Source organism: Myodes glareolus, chromosome 14, assembly GCF_982192425.1.
Source record: "Myodes glareolus chromosome 14, mMyoGla1.1, whole genome shotgun sequence".
Taxonomy (NCBI): domain Eukaryota; kingdom Metazoa; phylum Chordata; class Mammalia; order Rodentia; family Cricetidae; genus Myodes; species Myodes glareolus.
This window is the reverse complement of record NC_142039.1, coordinates 5,338,435-5,360,565: the sequence shown is the minus strand read 5'-3', so window position 1 is coordinate 5,360,565 and position 22,131 is coordinate 5,338,435. Positions and strand designations below refer to the sequence as shown.

Sequence of the window (22,131 nt, the reverse complement as noted above, 5' to 3'; positions counted from 1 at the left end):
GGTAAGACCATTTAAAAATACAGAAGGCAACAGTTGGTACTTAGAAAAAGAAAATTTAGATACAGAGCCAAGTTGGTCAACCCTTGTTTGGTTTGACAAAAACTAGGAAAGGAGCTCATAAAAAACAAACAGATAACAACAACTGAAAAACCAGCTTACCTACTTTTAGATTAATTCCAGTCTGTGCACTGTACTTGCAGGAGTTGGTTCTCAGCTTGCACCATGTGCACTAAGAAATTGAATTCGCTTAAGCATGGCAGCGAGGTCCTTTACCTACTGAGCCATCTCATTAACTGAAGAAAACTCAATTAATATAATTTCTCCTTAAATTGTTCAGTGATACTTCAATGCAGGCAAGGCCAATGAGACCTGCTAGGCTAGAATAAGCTTTGATGTGTCCATGAGTATCATTACTGTACTCTGTCTGGGGCCGGCCCCAGTCCTATCCAAAGCTTCTTTCCTATAACTAGACAGTTACAGTAGCCTTTTCTACTAAAGGTTAAGTGGGTCATTGAACACAATTTGAAATCAACATAGTGAACTATACATTCACAAAGGTTTTTCTTTCAAAGGGAGAACCATTTACTCTGTTCAAGGACTTAGAGGCTTATTTTAAACATATTGCTGCATATCTTCAGCACTTTCTCACAGATACCCAAGGTTTTATTTTTTTTTTAAATAATTTCCAGAGCCAATGAGATAAATATTTCCAGTGCCAGTGGATAAAGGTACTTGCTGCAAGCCCGATGACACGAGGGACCCATATGATGGACGGAGAAAACTCTTGCAAGTTTTCCTCTTCGTCTACATGTGCCCTATCATGTGCATGCCCACACCCATACACTGAACACATATATGGAATGTTTTTGTAAAGAATGATCAGTTTCCAAATTCATAGTTATCTGGAGGCTACAGGTTATATACATGGAATACAGTAAGCAAACAAGTATTAATAACAAGTATAACACATTAAAAATTCTAAGGTGATTATACTTCCAGTGTTTTAGTGAGTGCTTGACAATGCTATAAAACGCTCAAATCTAGTATCCAACAGAGGGGCTCTGGCCTTAGAAATAGTGCAGCCATTTTTTGGTACCCTTGAGGGTTACAGAACTACTCCTTGGATATCAAAGATGCATGAGTGTTTAAAGCTACTTGTATCAAATGTTAGAATATCGCTTTATACTTTAAACCATTTTGGGATTGTTTATAATAGCTAATTGTAATATAAAATGCAACTGATACTGTTTAGAGAATGAAGACAAATCTGTGTACATGTACATGCTCAAGTGTGTCCAAAAACATGGTTATAAAAAGCTAATCAAGGTCTTGGGTGAAGAGTGAGACTGAAGAGGGAAAATAATTGTAGTTCTTATAATAAAGTATGTGTGGACAACTCAGGATTACTAAAGAGTTGATTAAAGCTGAGCAGAAGACAATGTGAATAGAAAAGACACTGAAAACTCAAATAGGAAAATCTATAAGGATAATGAATTCTTAAAACAAGACTTTAAAAAAACCTTCCCTGGTGCTAGATACTAAACAGAGCTTTGCACGTTAGCAAGTGCTCTACCACTGAGCATCTCATTTCCAGCCCATTATTTGACTCAAATAGAACGGAAAATAATTCCAACAACTGGCAAATGGGATTATATATAAAAGCTTCTGCAAGATCAACAGACAGCATACACAATAGAAAAAAAAAACTGACAGCTATATACACTATAAATTTAATACCCAAAATATATAAAGAACTGTAAAAACTGAGTGCTAATTTAAGCATTTACTAAGTAGGCTAATGAACTAAACAGATGATTTTCAAAAGAAATACAAATGGCCAGTAAGGATATGGAAATGTGTTTGACATTCTTAACAATTAGGGAAATGCATGTTGAAACTGAGACTCCATCTTAGCCACCATCAGAATGGCTATTATCAAGAACACAAGTAATGATAAAGGCTGATGAGGATGCAGGGAAAGGGAACCCTTATTTACTGCTCGTGGGAATAGAAACTCGTGTGGCCACTGTGGGAGTCAGCAGAGAACTACCGTATATTTGCTTCATAGCTCCTATGCCTGGTAGCTCGGCTTCCTATGACTCCAGCTCCAGGAGCTGAGACAACTTCTAGTCTACATGGCATACCCATAAATAGGCATACACATAATTTTTAAAAAATATTTAAAAATAAAATTATGATATTTGCAGGAAAATGGACAGAACTAGAGATCATTATGTTAGGCAAAATAAGTCAGTCTCAAACAAATAATTTCTGATAAACAGACCATATTTAAATTTGTACATGTATAGATCATAAGAGGAGGGAAAGGAAAAAAGGAGGAAGAGTCAATAGAATGTTTACATAAAAGCAGAAAAGAGTAACACTGAGAAAGAGGACCAGTTAGAAATGGTGATTAGGTGCAACAGCATGAGGGAGGGATCAATAAGAACAAAGTGTTAGTATGGGAAAGCCAAACATTTTAAACCTGGAGTTCTCTACTAAGCTAAATCATTCGCTATATCTTTAGCTAAGATGAAGTCACACATAGAGAATAAAAGTGCATACCTTTAATCCTAGGACTTGGAAGGCAAAGGCAGATGGATTTCTGTGAGTCTGAGGCCAGCCTGATCTATTAGTACGCTCTAGGCCAGCCAGAGGTACATAATGAAATAACTGTCTCAAAAAGAAAATAAAGTGGTTTCTCACATACCCTTTGAAGTAGGTTATTTGTGCAGGTATATGTGTTTAAACATCAAGCAAGAGAAAGTATGCTGCTTTGCAAGGTGGCACAGAAAACTAAACTCTTGTTTTGAGCAAAGCTTTTCAGCCACTAATACTAGGAATATTATATTCTAAGTAACGGTGATTGAGAGCCATGGAGAAGGGCTGGAGAGATGGCTCAGCCACTAAAGGCTAGGCTCCCAACCAAAACTATAAGAGAACCATGGAAAGGAAGTGCTTTATTATACAACTTAATTCCACAGAGGGAAAAATGTTTTATTAATGTCCGGCATCTAGAAAAAAACATTAGAAACGTGGTTCCAGAATGTAACTATCTTTAATGGCACAGAGAGGACATGAGCAATGGTGTCCTCATACAAAAGGAATTCAGAAGTTAATCCTCCATGATAGTAAAGGTAATCCACAGACCAACTGAAGACAGTTATGCCATGATTAGATTAGGAAACGCTGGGGATGAGCTGTCATTTCCAATATGAAAGGCATTTTCATCACAAACCCTTTGGGTTTGCGTTTAAAATGGGGAAGTCTTTTATATAGAGAGAACTCTGAAAAACTTCTAATGCTTCAGTAAAGGTAACAGAAACTGGCTGGCTGCTTGACAGAGTTGACTTCTGTGTGTGCTGACCAAACTAAAGCATGTTCCCTATGAAAAGGGATGTAAAGTAAAGTACATAGAAGCAGCCACCTGCTAGAAAGAGAACATCAGGACACAGTATGATTATCAACTGTACAGCTCATCTAATCTCAAACTGTGTTTCATCTACTGTGGCAGCATTCCTGGAGCTGATCAGTGGTCTCTGTTTTGTTGTCTCCTGTAGAGTGATGGCGTGCAGCAGACAACCTACCTCGCCCAGCGGTACTGCCATGAAGCAGTGAGAGAGATCAGGAAACTTAGACCATCCACAGAAAGGGATGCCCTCATCCAGCTTTCAGAAAGTGTGCTCACAAGAGATAAATGACAAACTTTTCTGTTCTTTCCGGCAGCTATTTTACCAGACCGTGCCTAATGAATTTTGTGAAACACTATTTGCTGCACGTGCAGATAACCAAAAATCACTTTAGGAAATAATTTCAACCTTATTGATGGGCAATTTTTTTTTATTGGCAAAGTTTTTCAGAAAACTTTTTAAATGTAATTAAACCAGTGTCACTATAGTCCTATAAAGTCTAATCGAGGTATCCTGATGGTTATGTGTGGCACTGTTTACACTGTTAATGCCCACATGGAAAGCCATTTACACAAATAAATAATCAACGTTAAAATTCAAGTGGTTTGTCTTTGTTTCATAAGATTAAAGGTCAGAGAATTTTGAAGTCTGTACTTAAATTTAAATCCACATTAGTTATGTTTTAACAATATCCAACTTTTTTCATAGAGGAGCATAGTTTATTATAAAAGACTGTAGATAAAATTTAGACAACAGGTTATTTACAAATTAAGAAAACATTCTGCTTCAAAAAGAAAAGGCATAATATAGCTATCTGATCACTAATGACATACTTTAAAAACAACAAAGGTAAATAAAATATATATGAAATAGTTGAATGATTTGGTAGAAACAATGGTCTTTAATTTTCAGAAATATTTTGTACTGCTCTCACCATTTACTATGCTGTCATAAGTCTGTAATCCTCAATACATAGAAACCCACACTTTTGTGATCTACTGTAATATCCTAAGCAGTACAGAGTTCTATACAAGAGAAATATCCCTAATATCCCTCTCACCTTCCCTTAAATCAAGGAGACACACAAAGTGCATGTGTTGCATTTCAGTTACAATACAAACCTGCCTATTACCTGTTTACAGAGTAATACATGGCCTACTTTCTTTTCCAATTGTATGCTGCTAGTGCCGTGTAATGGATTACATATGCCTATCCACAAATTAATTGCATTCGCTTTTACAACACGTAAGAGATTTTCCTTTCATTGAATCAGTGTAAATTCATTTCCATCAAAACCACAGGAATAGTATAGCATCCCTTCGGATTTTTACCTACAGAATGATGTGCTTACTTTGACAAAATGTTTTAGCTCCAAAATCTGCAAATCTGTCACATCATGCTGTTCGGACACATTAAGATCAAACTAAAAATGTTTCCAAGCTAATACACTGAGAAAATAGGACCATAATTCTGCAATAAATCTTTTGTGTTGGGATTATGTGTGCATGCATACGCACAAGCACACATGTTTAAAGCAAACCAGTAAAGGAAAGGACAAAATCCTTTGGTTCACTTATGTATTTATGAATGGAAAAATTTATAATGCAAATTTCACTCATTAAAAAACTTAGATACAAATTACAACATTACAGATAATCTTTCATTTCACATGAAGAACTTAGAGACTCAAATATGAGTACTCCAGATAAATGTTACACAAATTGGAAGCATCTTGAATTGTTAAGTATCTTTCAATACATAAAATTTTATGCATGCTTTAAACACGGTATTCTTAAAAAATGAGAATTTAAATCAAAAGTATGACCAGCACCAGCATTTAAGTTTTCTGATTTTCCTATTAGTCTGACATAATGTTAGTGACCATGCTGCACTGAAACATGAAATGGTGCATTCTGAACCATGATTTGTTAAACATGATAACCCACATCCCCAGAACGTTTAGGCTGGTCATAAAGTTATCAAGGTGTGAGCACATATGAATAATCAATTACAGGCAGTCTCTGGTATAAACTGCTGTTCAGCAATATGTGAACTGCCTCTAAAATGTATGCTTACAGGTAGACATCCAAATATACCAATAAAACATTGTCCTGAAAATATGGGCACATTTTAAACATTAAAACAATTCTGTTAACCATACAGTCCCACAGTATGACGGAGTAATAACCTACATGAGAAGAAAAAAAAAAGAAAAGAAAAACCTAATCAGTATAGTGCATGATCGATTCAACATAGTTCCCAGGAAAGAGTCCAGTCACTCGATTGCAAACTCCTTCAAACCAGCCATCATCATTCTTCTTTATGACGTAGATGATTGCACCCTCTTTAAAGGACAGCTCATCATCCTTGTCTTTTGTATAATCATATATTGCAACAACTGTGGAGAAAAAAGGACGACATGAGAGTACTGTCTCCAACAGCTACTTCAATTTTTAAATGCAATACAAATCTATGTAGTGCAGGAAAAGCAAGTACATGACAGAAGAGAGCTGACTGCTAGCTGTCCTCTGACCCTCACACACAAACTGCCATGTGCACCTTCCCAATAAAATAAATGAAGTCACAATTTTAAAACCTTGGAATTTGGGTGGGTTAGTTTTGCTTTTCTGAGATAAGATCTCACTATTTAGCTTAGGCTAGTCTCACTGCCTCAACATTCCAAGACCTAGGATTAGAGGCCTGCACTCCCACAGATGCATGCGTTGAATTTAGGGTTTATTTCTATTCATTCAGACAAATATCCATGGAGTATCTAAGCAAAGTACCATACCTATTTTGACCATACCACACATTAACAAATCTACTTATTGTGAGGCAAGTCTATTTATTCAAAATTCTATGCTAATTGATAGGGATACATTCAGGTTTTTTTTTTTAAAAAAAAAAGTCACTTTAAAATTTAATTTTAAAGATGGAAAAGTAAGGGAAAAACCCAGAAAGTGTGATACAAGTTCAAAATACTCTTCCTTTCTAGTTAAAGTATCCTTTTCAGATGTCATAGAACGGTCAAACAACTTATGTATTACTTTCTATACTATTGTTTTGTTAATTAAATACTTCCTTAAATCCATTATATAACATAATTCTAAAATTACATGTAATTTTCTACTATATATGAATAGTAAATTTATAACTTACGTGATTTATTTACTTCATATATTCATAGCAGTCTTTTTTCTTAACAATAAGGAATTTTATGAGCGTATATGATGCTTATTTTTTTGCCCTTAAGAAACTCTAAATTAGTGAAATAGGGAAAGTACTGATGGAGCCATCATTTTAAGTGAGGCAGTCTTTTCTCCTTACAAAATACTGAGGAGATCCAACAAGCCCAGTTCCTTCTGTTTTAGTTCTACAGCAAAATCACAGTATGCTGATTATGATCTCAATAGTATATAAAGGCTTAAAAATAAAATACTATCAAAAGTTAACTCTGGCTAAATAACAAGCTAAAAGGATCAAGTGATTTGCAAGGGGTTAATAATTACTAATTAAGAAAACCCCTTCTCATAATCTTTGGTAATACTCTTGTTTCTAGAGTCACAGGAGGTGAGACTCAGTGCTACAGATTGACTTTAAACTGGCTGACAAATGCCTGAAATGGTCAAGTCTTTGAGCAAAACGATAACCATTCCATGCTCTAAAATTCTCCTATGCAAATGGCTCAGAAAGGTAGTGAGCCACAGTTTTTGAGGTTTGCTCTGTAACAGTCTTATCTCAATGTATATACTTCCTCATAATTTCTCTTAGCGCTACTTAACCACTCATGATAACCTGATGTTGATGTCTATTCTCCTGGATCTAATCAAGATCTATATGAAGTACTGTAAAGCTATCTGGAATTTAAATCTTTTTAAATTTAATAGTTTAATGCAGAGAATAGGATCACATCAGTATACATTAGGTTAAATTTGAGTTAGCAATAAGAACAAGAAGTTATGTCATAAACTGTTGGTCCAAATTAAACAATTTTCACAAAAGTGGCTATTACAACTTTAAAAATATGTGTACTTGCTGCTCTATGTTAATTTGTACACATTAGAACATATCTGGGAAGAGAGACTCTTAATTGAGAAAATGCCTCCATAAGATTGGCCTGTAAAGTTTGTGGTGCATGTGGGTAACCACAGCCCATGGTGGGCAGTGCTACTCCTGGGCAGGAGGTCCAGGATGCAATAAGAAAGCAGGCTGACCAAACTAGAGAAGTAAGCCATGGCTTCCAGGTTTCGGCCAAACCCTTTCCTCCCCAAATTGATTTCAGTCGTGCTGTTTTACCACAACAACATAAATTCTAACTATGACAATAATCCTACTAAATCTTTCCCTTGCCCATGGCAGAAGAATGAGATAATCACTATGCAGATGAGGCTGTTGTCAAACTTATAATGATCCTCCTGTCTCTGCTTCCTGGGTGCTGTGATTCAAATATATACAATCATTCCTAGCTTAAGCTGCTAAATGTAAATTTGATTTACACTAGAAGTCAACAATAATAGCCCACTGGCAAATCTAACCCATCACCATTTTTTTAGATTTAAATCTTATTTTCTGTGTATGAGTGGTTTTGTTTGCATATCTGAATGTGTACCACATGTGTGCTTGGTGCTAGGAGTCAGAAGGCATCAAATCTCCTGGAACTGGAGTTATAGATGGGTGTGAGCCACCATGTGAGTGCTGGGAACTGAACCTGGGTATTCTGCAAAAGCAAGAAATGCTCCAAACTCTAAGTCATCTCTCTAGCATCCCACTGCCAATTTTTGTAAATAAAATTTTACTGAACACACCTACATCTACTCACATACATATTAACACCCAACTTTGAACTACATCTCCTCACGTATATAATAACTCCTGACTTTGAGCTGCAAAACAGTTGAATCAGTAGAGCCAGCAAAATCTAAACTATACCTGGCCTTGAATAAAAAAAAAGGGGGGGGGGGGAAACAAGGGAAAAAGTGGGGACAGAGGGAATGTCTAAAGTCATTTAGCTCAGTTTTGTGCCTTAACTGATCTACAAAACACAAACAGTCAAGTCAATCTGAAGTCAGAAGCATACAATTTGAAAAGGTACATCTAACAGTCCCAGTGGCCTGGAATGACCAGCTCAACTACCACTGTGGGCCTGGGGATGGCCCACACTAGCATCCACCCTAACCTCTAGGACCTGCTGGAGCTCATGAAGGAACTGGTCCTGTGGAACGATAACCCCAGGATCTCCCAGACTTGGAGCAGCCTTGGGATATCCCAGAGATGTTCCAGTGAGGATCCAGTGATGACGGTGTACCAGGAGCACTGAACCAGACCAGTGACTCCCTGCAATGAACATTTACAAGTAAAGTTATTTGGTCAAAAGGGTACACTGTGTGACACACTGTGGTTCCAATGCCACCAGGACAAATGAAGAGGTGTTGGAGAGGCAGGAAAGATGGAAGATAGAAGAGGTTGCTTTTGTTGTTCTATTTTTTCTTTTGTTTTGGTTTGCTTGCTTGTTTTGTTGTTTTTTAATTTTTGTTTGGACGACTGCTTCAGGGTAAGAGGGAAGAATATGAAGGGACTGGGAGGTGAGTGGAACTGGATGCATGATGTGAAATTTCCAAAGATTCAATAAAGAAATCTTGTTTAAAAAAAAAAAAGAAATCTAAGAATTTAAATTGAAAACAAAGAATCCTTTGCATACTGCTGGAGAACACAAGGCATATGCAGTACCATCTTGACTGGTAAGACAGATAAAAAACACTGGATTTTTTTGACAGCAATAAACTCTGTAATTGCATTATTGACTTCAAATCAGTCCATCGTAGCAGTACCTCACCTTTCTCAATATAGTTCTTGGGAGCCCATGCAGGATCCCCATCTGCATACGGGTCACTGTACTGAACTACTGCAGCTTCCTCATCTTCATAGTCCACCGGAGGAGGCGGTGGAGGAGGTGGAGAGTCATCAAACATGGGAATATCATCCGGCGGAGGGGGTGGTGGTGGAGTTGGGCTATCAGCAACTAAAAGGATTCAAACAAGTAATTAATCTAGGTGAAAAAATTTAAATGAACAGAATTTAACAAAAGTCTAACTCAGATAGCATGCACTATATAAAACATGCAGTGATTAGAAATAAAAGCTTGGTGTGTTAAAGTTCATACTGCTTTTAAGCATAATTTTGCAATAATAAAATGAACTAAATTAAGCATAAAAAGTACTACAAATTAATGAATGCAAGAGGTTAGGATACAATATCTACTTTCATAAGAAATACAGGAGTAAAGAATTTTCCTTAAGACTGAGGTCAAAACAAATGCCCCACTAGGCCTACTAGCCTAATGAACCCTGTCATTTGGAATATCGCTAAATATCTTACATTAGAGGTTTGATCGTTTTAACTACAAAAAAATTAATATATAAAATTACTATATATATTAATTTTTATTTTTACTACATATATTAATTTTGGCTTTTAATAGCTTAGTACCCTAGAAACTACATCTCAAGTGGACATATTTTTTATTTATTTATTATTTATATTGCTTTAATAGAAAGAAAAGTCAAATTTGGAGTCTCAGGTTTGCATCTTTGTGTAAGGTTTTGTTTGTTTGTTTTCTATTTAAATTTTAACAAAAACAACAAAAAATAATTTCCAACTAGAAAACTGCAATGTTTAAAGGAATGTTATATTCAGAGTCAAAATTTAATGCAGAAAGAAAATTAAGATTCTGCATCATGACTAATAAAACAATCATGAGATGAGATCAGATCCTAAAGATCCAATTTTCTAACTTAAACACAATTCAGATTTAAACATAAAATGTTGAAGATGTAGTAATTTTAAAAGAAACAAAAATAAACAAACAATAAAAATGAATCACACTTCAGATTCTAGGTGGCTAGGGTATGTGTGTACACATGCTTCAAAAAATCTAGGGTATTAACAGTGACATGGTGTGTGGGACTAGAATTGTACTTACTGGGCCACCAATCTTCTAGTATTAGAAATTCAAAGCTAACACAACTAATGCTCAAATCTCTACTCCACAAATTCCTTTAAAAGTTTAGGAGAGGGGGAAAATCAGGCAAGGTGGTGCATGTCTTAATCCCAGCACTTGGGAAATAGAAACTGGTTGATCTCTGTGAGTGCAAGGCCAGCCTGGTCTACACAGCTAATTCTATGCCATCCATAGCTCCACAAAGAGGCTCTTGATTTGTTTTGTTTTGTTTTGTTTTTAAAGAATGAATGAGAGAGAAGGGAGGAAGGAAAACATTATTATATAACTGATGTACGTTTTAAAGGTTATTCTTCCTGACAGGGTATGTTGAAAATATCCCCCAAGTTTTAAAGCAGCAAAGAACAGCCCTACTTCATTACTAGTTAAATTCTGTGATTTCTACTTTTATTCTTGAAACGAAAAAGATAATAAAAAAAAATCAATTCTATGTGATGATGCTCACTGAGAGCAATCTACCAAGTCTACAGCAGGGCTGCTGTCCACCACATGCATGATTCTGCCTGTACCTACACCTTCCATAAAGCTTTCTGGTGTGGAGGAAGAGAAGAGTTATGAACCCATCCTGACATCAAATAACCACAGCACATATCTTTTGGCTTCATGTATGTAGGAATCTGTTGGATTCCCTAAACTGCTGTCACTCTTACTTTTACAACACAGTAATTGAAGATTACCACTCAACTGTCATATATAAGTCAAGTATATATATTGACTTATGGAAAAAGTCTGGTCAGTTCAACTTTCTGCCCTAATGCTTTACCTACCACTATTCCTATTTGCTCTAAAAGGCTTTCTGATGTTAATAATGAAAGGCATTAGTCATTAGGGGCTCATATCTTAAGCCAGATTAGATTAAGCACTACATGCCTTTATTGTCATTTCCTCTAAGCACCAGAGGTATTTCAAAAACACATAAAATATTTGCGCTTCATAGAATACTTAAAGTGCAGGTACAAAATAGGAATAAATTTGTAATATCAGTGGTATGAGAACAACATCATGTGTTTATTAAAAAGAACAAAAATAGTTGTGAATCTCTTTGGCAATAATGCATATGAATACTGGATTTCTGTTCTTTTCAATTATCAATTAGTCAATGATCTCTAGACCCAAGAAGTTCAATGGCTACTAAAATTATTTCCTAGCAATTCTTCATAATGGAGCAATATAAAAAGATCATCTAGCACTTTCAATCTCTGATGGATTTAGTTTCTGCTATCACTGGGCATGATGAACACACCCGCCATCACACTACTTAGGAGTTGGGGCAGAAGAACTCTACTGCAAGGCCAGCCTGAGCGACACAGGAGAGCCATTCCAGAACCCAGCAAACAAGAATGCAATCCATTGTTAAAACAACTGACCTAGCATGGACAAGATCCTGGATACAATTGCCAAGAGCATAAAAAATGGGGAAAGAAGCAGCAGTGAATAGTAAGTTACGCTTAACACTTATTTTTAAACACCTAGATTCACTTAATTTTAAATATCTGAACACACAGTTTTCAAACTCAAGTTATTAAGAAGGCACTCAGAAATTTCAAAATTCTAAATTTACATTTTCAATAAGCCCCTTATATGTCACATGAAGGAAGAGACTTTGACTTAAACTGTTTGTATCCTTTCCAGAGCCTAGCATGTAATGCTGAATAAAGATGGTGGAAGGGAGTGAATGAGAGAAGCAAATTAAGAGTCAGCAAAAGCTGACATAGAATTTGCAACAAATGCACTCTCCTGAAAGATGAGCTGCTCAAGAAGGTTGCTCATTACTCAAACAATTCTGAAATTTATTTTTTGGAAGATCCCAAATAAAGTAAATTAGATCTAAATACTATCTTAATTTCAATGTTTGACACTGAATAATTCAGCAAGTGTAGTTTCTATTTGCCAAACAATCTTCACTCTGGGCATGCAGAATTTTCTGTAACCTCAAAGGTAATGAGCAATGATACAGTCTACCTAGATTAATATACACGCTATAAATATCTAATGCAAGTTATTGAACCTAAGATAAAACGTTAAGAAAACAGACAGGTTTCTATTTGGCATACGAGCTCACAGGCCAGCACAGGTCACTTGTTGGCCAGGGCATGAGGCAGACTCCACCATCCTTGTCAGTCCCTCAGACAGACAACATGCATATGCCTCACTTATTCTTGGAGGTTAGTTTTTCAAAATAATTTTTTATATATGAGTGTTTTGCCTATCATGTACGTATGTGCATCACACAAGCGCAGAGCCCACAGCAGCACGTCCTCCAGAAGTGGAGTGAGATAGTTGTAAGCTGCTGTGTGGGTGCTGGGAACTGAACCTGGGTCCTCTGCGAGAGCAACAAGTGCTCTTAACCACTGAACCATCTTTCTAGACTCCAAGACTCATTCTTAATAATGAAGCTTCATAAAGATCAGAATCTATAATCATTCTCTATTTTTTTCCACATTTGTTTTGTGTATGTCTGGAAATCAGAGAACTTAGAGAAGTAGGTTCTCTCCTTCTACCATGTGGGTTCTGTAGAATAAGTTCAGATCACCAAGCTTGATGACAAGGCCTTTCCTACTGATCCACTAGTCCTTTTCTAAACACTGTGTTACTACAGGAGGAGGTACAGGCCCTGCCTCAATTTCCTGATACATGGACAGTTCTGTTAGGAGTACAGATGTTGTTGTTTTGGCTTCTTTATTTTTTTAAGACAGGGTCTTACTATATAACCCACAGTATATTCCAACACATGAAGATCTCCTACCTCAGCCTCCTAAAGATTTAGGATTACAGGCATGCACCACCATATCCAGCTGCAAAAGGTTTTCTAATTCTCCAAATAACTATTAGGGATTTGCATTCCTGTATTTCAATACGCTTTGCTTGAAAATATGCAAGTAATGGATCTTATGTCTCAGATCACCTTAAATTGCTATGGGTCAGTAACCATGCACACACGAGGAAAGAGCGGCAGCCGTGCTCTTCAGTGTCAGCACCGCACATCTGTACCTATTCTTCAAGGTAAGATTAGCTTCTCAGGAAGAAGGAAAAAGGTGACCATCAGCCATGCATGCTAGAGAAGACAGCCTCTAATCTGACAGCTGTGTTTCCAGACTTACTGTTTTCCTGCACCCTGGCCACGAAGCCTGTGAGAGGTATCTGTGGAGTCAACTGAGGCATAGGGGGAGGAGGTGGGGCAATAGAAACTGGCGGCAAGACACAGTATGGGGGAATAAAACAGATACAGAAAGAAAAGAAAACAAACAAAAAGCAGAAGTCAGTTACAAGGACCACAAACATAAATAAGTATGCCAAGAACAGTCTGCAAATGAAAACAAACAAAACAAAAACAAACAAACAAACCCTGCTGCCTTCTTCAAGTTTTTTTTTCCCCCACAGAATCTAGAGCTAAGCTGGCTCACTCACATGGGTAAGAGCATAAAGTAACAAATACACTTACTTTTAACCTAGCATTACATTATTGGGGGAACTTTTTAATTTACTATATAACATTTATTTTAGCACAATGTTTTTTAAATTTTAAAGAAACACTTCTAAAATATGTCACAAAGCCTTTCAGAAATCTGTTTTGCTGTAACTCTGTATACTAACACATTTGTCTAGCTTTAAGGTAATGTTGCAAATCTTAAACCAAATTAAGTGCGTAACAGCAGTTGATTACCTGTATAAATACATCAATAAATCAATCTATCAGTCACAAGTTCCCTATAAAGAAGATTCTAACATATCTAAATTTACATGCCTTTATGGGAAAACACTTTTGCTTACAAAATAAGATTTTTGTTACTTTTTAAATTGGCAGCTTTATTTGTAAGAAATCAGCCCTAAATTTACTAAGGAACAAGAATGTTCCATGTACCTTGTTATTCAGTTTCTCAGGGGAAGTTATCAAAGATGGTCTTTTTAATGGACACTGAAAAAGGAAACTTAATCTCTCTCTAATCAGTCAAAATGTACAATTATTTGCATTATATTAATTTCAAGTGAGACCCTGGCTAGTTGGAAACGTGTTACCTTCTTCAGGAGATACTTTATAGTAAACTGATATTAAATGTCATTTGGCTAACAAATGTGTGAACAAGTGACACAAACTGAAGCAAAGACTCATGTTTCCTACTTTGTCTCACTTTAACAAGACAGTAACTGCTAAAGATGACTCAGAAAAAGTCACCTGGCTTAAATGGAAACATCTGCCTTAGTAGTGGTCACCAGTAAGTGATGTTACATTAACCAAGGGAAAGAACATCATTGGTTCCCAAGATCATTTTATCAAAATAATTTTCATCTAATGCAGGATATAAATTTTTTGATAAGCGTAAAAATGTGAGAGGTTCCAAGTTCAAAATTAGTACAATATCTGCAAAAAGTCATACAAATCTAAAAACAGCATTCAGCTCACTAACAGAAACTAGTCTTTCAGTGTTACAGAAAAGACTTGTTAAAGGGTTAAAGGGTACTGATTTTAAAACAAACAGAAACAACTAAAAGTCTCCCCTTAGCCAAATAATATTTCAAAAAACCCTTTAGTGGCTAGGCATGCTTGTTAGTAGTGGGAGAAGAAAGATGAAATGTGTTCTGAAGATGTTCATCACCAGCACATCTACACACAGAAAAATGTGCACATCACAACACTAACACAGCCACACGCCAGTAAAACTACACCAGCAGTTCATACTGAAGACAGCTGGATAAAACAAAACACACTTAACACCTGAAGCTAAGTTTGCCTTCCAGTTTCAAAAAGAACACAGATATTCATGAGTCCAATTAGACAAGTGTGGACTGATAAAATAAAAACCCTATTTGCAGAGCAAATTAAAAGACAAGTGTGCGTGTGTGGGAAGGTAACGAACATAAAGATGGGATCTAAAAAAGCAGAACATGGAAAGAAGGTTCATGAAACTAGTGGGATGAACAACTAATCCATCATGATGGCGCACACCTTAGATCCCAGGCATTAGGGAACAGAGGTAGACCTCTGAATTCAGGGTCAGCCTGCTCTACACAGTGAGTTCTCAGACAGTCTGTCTCAAAAAAAAAAAAAAGCAAAAAAAAAAAACACCTATTGTGATAAATGATTGATTTGTTATCTATTTAGACACTAAGCTACCATTCAAAACCCAGTAAACTAAGTAAATATCAGCTAAGAGTTTAATATCTCTTAGTAGCCTGAATAAAAATTCTAGTCTGGAAAAAGGCTGTATAAACCTGGGGCTTTATATGCCTCTTTGAATACAGGCATTTGTGACAAAGTACCTTTTGATTTGCTGTAACTCAATCACTCTGAAACTCAAAAATTTTAACAAAAAAATGGAGAGTGTCTATTTAAGATAAACATGGTGGTGCTCACCTGTTACCCTAACAAACGGGGGGGGGGGGGGGGGGGGGATAAGTTCAAGGCCAGTAAAAGTTAAGCAGCACCAGGCCAGCTAGGACTACAAAGCAACGCCTTGTGTCGAAAATAAATAAATAAGTGAATGAATGAATGCATAAACACACACACAACACAAATATAAATAAAAAGAACCAAGAAAATCCCCATGTAAATGCAGAGTGATTGTCATTCTTTTTATAGAACATTCAGTTCTAAATTCTAAAGTGGAAAAAAGCTGCCATAGAAAAACCTGTCAGTCCATACCCATCATCTTTATGACAAAAATAAATATTGGACAACAGACTTATTTCAAATTGTTTCCTTTTGGATTTAGCATCTTAACATGGAAAGTGAACTCAATAACTATCCTCGGATATTCAAACATTTTCTTTCTAATTCTATGTCTATTTTCTAACCCTGTAAGATTTTAAACACTGGCTGTAATTAGTATTGGGATGTGCAATTTGAAGTGAACAGAAGAAAATGAAAAGAAAATCCTCCCCACCTATTTGAGTTATTTAGAAAGAGAAAGTAAGCAGGCATTGTAAATGTTTTCAATTGAAAGCATTTCACAAAAAGTCCACGACCTTAGAAGTGATAGTCAGCAATTTCTTTTTGTTATTTTTTTAAAAAATAATCTTTGACTATGTTGGTGTCTTTATATCACTATTGAACCATCAAAATCATGCCCATAAAATTTCAGACTGTTTTGTTCTCTAGTTCAAATTATATTGTAATAATACTAATAGCACATTAAAGCATTTGGTGAATTTGGCTAGATTAAATATATTCAAGCGAACCTTGGATAATAAGTGAGTAGTAGCTGCTTTTAAGATGGTTATTCAAGGATTAGCATTCAAAAGCAAAAATAAACATGAAACAGCACGGCTTAAATTGTTGTCTATCACAGTTAAGAATTCCAGTTCAAATAATCTCCTTCAAAAGGAGCTGTACTATTGCTGTATGCCTGCAAAACACAAGCTTACTTGAATTTTGAGAATAAAGTGGCCCTCCATTAACATGAGGCTGAGCAGAGAATTGGGCAGTCACAGAGGGAGTTCGTCTATATCCACCAGAAGATGTCGAAGAAGTGGTAGAGTTGTGCCGAGAAATCTGCCTGGTCATTGTGCCATACTGGGACCCAGGAGCTGAGCCAGGGGCTGCTGAAAAGCATTAGTTAAAGGCAACCAACAAAGCATCATAAACACCCAAAGTAGCAGAACAAAGGGGCAGGATGGGGTTCTTATTACCTTATAAAGCCCACAGCACAAAACAAAGAAAAAGGAAGATGAAAATCAAATTAGCTCTACTTCCAAAGTGTATAAATAAGGGGAACAGCCAGTGTGAACGGAGAGTTACAAAAGGACGTGGAGCATTATGATTTAACCCTTTGTTAATTGTGCAGTAAGCACAATCCCAAATGCTGTTTCTTTCGCCAATACTCCATGTAATCTGCATGTGCATTTCAGAGTGCTCCCTAAACAATGCATAGTGACAACTGTTCACACCACTTACATTATACTGGTATGATGAGTAACCTAGAGATAACTTTAAACATAATAAGGCATATATGTGTAAGTTATCTGAAGGTACCGTGACCATTTTTTTTAATAAGGAACTTAAAATACCTAAAGATTTTTTATCTACTGAAGGTGGGAATATTCAAGAATCAATCGTCCAAGGAAACAAAGAACAACTATATAGAGTTTTATATGTAAACTTTCTCCAACAAAATCAGTACCACAGATAGTCTGAGATAAAAGTTGTTATTTATGGGTCCTTCATAACTGCTTCATAAACGACCTCTTTTCCATAAGCAACAGTTTCAGAATTTGATTCAAAGTTATATCTGGATAAATAACCCACGTTAAGTAATAAAATTTAAACTGTCAGTTAAGGATATTTTTCTGATTTTTATAACAAATGCTAACAAACACTGTCACTAAATATTTACATTGGTGCTATTCTTAGCACTACTAAAAAATATTACTTCTATGAATGAACACTGCTAAATATAGTTCCTGAATTTCTCTAGGACAACTGTTCTTAAGCCTCAGTGCTGATGAAAATCTCCCCTTGAAAGGCTTGTTGTAACATAGATTTCTGGGTCCCATCTTCAGAGTTTTTAACTAAGTAGGTCTAGAATAGGTTCTAAGAACTGAAATTTCTACCAAATCCCTCCCTGCCGATCCTGCCTGGTCCTGCTGCTCTAAAGTCAATGCTCTGAGTAAATGGTTTACAAATGATTTTGCCTTTGAATCCACACTTAAAAATTAAAAATTGGAGGACCCCGAAAAGCTGTGCTTGGAGTGGTTTACACCTATAAAATGACTGTGTTTGAATCCAAAGGGACATAGCTGTGAGGTGCATTAATACACAAGTTCACAGCACATAGCTGTCAAGCGACGACTTCATGGAGCCTCTAGAATAATATCTCTAACAGAACAAAAAATATAAACAATGAATAAAGTAAAAATCTATGGAGAAATCTTTTTGAGAATTGGTATTTTGAGAACAGGTATTCTGAGGTTAATATCTAGAACGGAAACTGAGAAATTGGAGTAGGTGCTGGCTTCATCTGTCTAGGTAACAACAGAGTACGCACATCATCAAATTCTACCAGAAATGTCCAGAACTCCATCAGGACTGGCACACAGAGACACCTACACTGTTACTATCCAGTGACCATTTTCCAGGTATTACATATGCTGAGAGTATTTTGTTTTCACAAAGAGTCCTTCAGTACTGCTGCCAGCCACATGTTTGTATTATCTCCTTCCCTGTCTACCTCTGCTTTTCCCTCAGTCTATGCAAATGTTGTCAGTTTATTTCACCTACGTGGAAATCCAGTTCTCATAAAAGACACCTCATTATTTTTATCCATATTACTGAGTACTTCTAAATTGAATGTTGCTGTGGAATATTAGCTTAGTATGTGTTATATTTGTTTATGCTGTGGAATATTTGTTTAATGATGTAAAGATGTGTTGCATTCATTTATGTTGCATTTAACTCTATAAAGTTTTTTTTAGCTCTATAAAGTTTTTTTTGCCTATAAACTCTATAAAGTATTTTTAACTCTATAAAGTTATTTATTTATTTATTTATTTGCCAGCCAAAAACATCTAAATGGCCAATAGCTGGACAGAAGAGATAGGAGCGGCTGGCAGGCAGACAGAACAAATAGGAGGAGAAAAAAGAATGGGAGGGGGACAAGAGAAGGAAAGAGGACATCAAGGGGCAAGCCTCCCAACCACACAGCCAGCTACAGGGTAAGAAGTAAAGAAAGATATATAGAATAAAAAGCTAAAGGCCCAGAGGCAAAAGGTAGATGGGATAATTAAAGTTAAGACAAGCTGGCTAAATAAGTCAAGCCAAAGCCAGCATTCATAAGTAAGTAAAAGTCTCCATGTATTTATTTGGGAGTTGGGTGGCAGGCCCCCAAAGGAGTCAAAGAATAAAAGAGTTGTTAAAAAACAAAAAACATCTACAGAATGTAGAATTCTTTATAACTCAGTCTAGTCTTCCCAACTAGAAAACAATTTGAATGCATACTATTAGGAAAGGTATTTCTTAACATCCTCAGCTATCTTAAAACCTAGGCTGCATCAAACTTTTCCAAAGTATGAGCCAAAGGACAGCATCAGAGCAAGCCCCTGTATCGCACACACTATATTTTCCTTCCCATGTTCCACTTCCTGTCTCCACCTCTGCCCGGGGCTCTGACTGCCTGAATACAAGACAGAGTTCCAAACACGCAGCATGCAGTGAAAGAACATCAGAGACACTGTTAATTTAAAATATTTTTTGAACAATAAGAGCTAGTTTCCCTCAATCTAAATAAATAAATAAATAGCCCATTAAGTTGGTTATAAACCACACACGGGACCATTCTGCAGGGCAGTAAAGAGCAATGAAAATAGGTCTTTCACCAGAAGGCATCAGTATCACTTAGTCTGAATTTTTTTTTTTGAGACAGGGTTTCTCTGTAGCTTTGGAGCCTGTCCTAGAACTAGCTCTTATAGATCAGGCTGGCCTCGAACTCAAAGAGATCCACCTGCCTCTGCCTCCCAAGTGCTGGGATTAAAGTCGTGCACCACCACTGCCCAGCTCAGATTTAATTCTTTAATTTAGCATTATCATCTACAATCTAATAACTGTAACAACTTGCAATCTTTAGCTATAGGAGCTTATTGAAACTGCACAAAGTATAATTTAACGGCTCCCGGATGCCTATGCAGTCTTACCCCCCACAGCGCTCACTGGGAGAATCAGGACTTCACAGGGAATCAAGGCAGAAATGCTTTCCAATAAAATAGTTTATGATTCAGGCCAGAGTATAAGAAAACAGAATTAAACTTTCTAAAATGACAGGAAAATGCAACATACTGCAAGCAAAGAAGACAAACAAAAAAGAAACATCCAAATGTAGAACACATTCATATGAAAAGTATTTTACTAGGTAAAAAGGCCTTTGAGTTCATAAGTGCAAAAACTGCAAATGAACCTGTTTATACCCAGATCATTCTCCTTCCATAATACATTTGAGAGGCTAAGAATATTTTCCTCTAATATTTTTTCATTATGCTTATCTTTCAAATGTGTGTTTTTGAATACTGTAAAGTCTTTCTTTCTGGACAGCCTGAACTACACAGAAACAACCAATCTCAAAAGTCTCCATTTCATTGACTAAATTCCAAAGGGTTAACTGAATGCTCTCCCAGAATATCTTACATGTATATACTTTCTAAAAAGGAAAAATAAATTTCCCTATTTTTAAATCTCATCTTATAGTCACTGCATTACACTAAAATAGGTGCTGAATCTCATCCATAAATATGAAAGTCACAAATAAATTAGTTTAACAATACTGACCTTCTAAATGAAATATAATATAGATTTCCTTTTGATCAATGTTAACTATTCACAAAGACAAGCATTACTAAAAGCAAAATGGCCCAAAACTGATTTAAGACAGCTATTTCTCTGTATCACACACAAACAGCTGGTACAACCAACAACTTTGTGAAAATCAATCTAAAATATGTTATTCACCTTTATTATAGCTATCCAATACGAATAAACATAAAGTTGCGAGCACGGGGTGACCTACCTGGGCCAGCGGTGGGAGGAGAAGGTGTGGGCACAGCGATGGGAATGCCGATACTACTGCTCCCACTGTTCTCTCGACTTCCACTTCCTCCGCTGCTTCCACTACACAGGAGACAAGCATTTGAAAAATCATATTTAAAGATTGATTTTTAAAAATTTAATCACAAATGGGGGTTACTAAACATTAATTTTAACTTGGCTATAACCCTTTACCCTAATACGTAAACCTGTTCTTGCGTCTCACTTCCTCTCAAATTCTGGAACCAACATATAGTAGCACTCAGATCCCTACGTGCCCTTTAACCCGAGGAATCTGAAGGCGGAATCAGGTGGATCTTTGCGAGTTTAAGGCCAGAGAGGCTACATAATGAGACCTTGTCTTAATAAGGCACTAATAACCTTGAAGAAACGATGAGCATTAATATCTCACAGCACAGTGTGTCACCAGTGCCCATGTAAAGCCCGATGTGACCGACAGTAAAGAGCCTGCTGTGGTGGCACACACGGCTTCAGCACTGGCTACGGCTACAGGCTCTGGGTCTGAAACCACCTTGTTTCCCCTCCTTCTTCCTCAGCAAAGAACACTGAACCGTACCATCAAACCTAATAACAGAACATGAGAACACAGGCTCAAAACTCAGTGTGACAGATAATACAAAAAGGAACGTACAAGACATTGGGAATGAATTAAAGGGGGTGGCGGGGTAAAGTATCCCTTATCTGAACATCAGCATTAAAATTTCTACCCAACACAAAGAAAAGTGGAACAGGCATGGTGGGCACACCTGAGATTCCTGCACTCAGGAGACTGATACAGGAGTATCACAACTTCCAAAACATAAACAAGCTGGGCACACAGGTGCATGCTTTAAATCTGGTACTGGGAAGGCAGAGGCAGGTGAATCTTTATGAGTTTGAGGCCAGGTTTACATAGCAAGTCCCAGGCCAGCCAGGGCTACATACTGAGACCTTGCCTCAAAGAAAACAAACAAAATAAAATATAATGTAATATAGAAAAGCAAACTGAAGGAATTTTCTGGAAAATGAGTGGTGGTTTGAGTAAGAATAAGAATGGCCCCCATGGCTCACTTATTTGAAGCTTAGTCATTTGGGAGCGACACTACTTGAGAAGGTTACAAGGGAAGGGCCTTGTTGAAGTAGAGTAGGGTGGTCTTGTTGGAAGTGTGTCAATGGGAGGAGTCTCTGAGGTTTCAAGC

General features: G+C 36.7%; 2 protein-coding genes across 13 annotated transcripts in view; one reads left to right on the top strand and one right to left on the bottom strand.

Annotated features, from left to right (window-relative positions):
- Nucleotides 1-4,010, top strand: part of Pdss1 (decaprenyl diphosphate synthase subunit 1) — a 37,401-nt gene extending 33,391 nt beyond the window's left edge. Inside the window, exon 11 of the mRNA XM_085698999.2 lies at nt 3,561-4,010. Within this exon, the coding sequence (XP_085555125.1) occupies nt 3,561-3,701 (141 nt within the window). The 3' untranslated portion in view covers nt 3,702-4,010. The remainder of the gene's footprint in view (nt 1-3,560) is intronic.
- The window catches only part of Abi1 (abl interactor 1), an 83,924-nt gene continuing 64,832 nt past the window's right edge, over nt 3,040-22,131 (bottom strand). For 2 of the 12 annotated variants that reach the window (XM_085698983.2, XM_085698985.2), the window contains 5 exons: nt 20,916-21,016; nt 16,789-16,965; nt 13,527-13,613; nt 9,244-9,429; nt 3,040-5,808 (listed from right to left, as the gene is read on the bottom strand). In XM_085698983.2, the coding sequence (XP_085555109.1) occupies nt 5,633-5,808; nt 9,244-9,429; nt 13,527-13,613; nt 16,789-16,965; nt 20,916-21,016 (727 nt within the window). In that variant the 3' untranslated portion in view covers nt 3,040-5,632. The remainder of the gene's footprint in view (nt 5,809-9,243; nt 9,430-13,526; nt 13,614-16,788; nt 16,966-20,915; nt 21,017-22,131) is intronic. The other 10 variants (XM_085698984.2, XM_085698986.2, XM_085698987.2 and 7 more) reach the window with 5 other exon arrangements.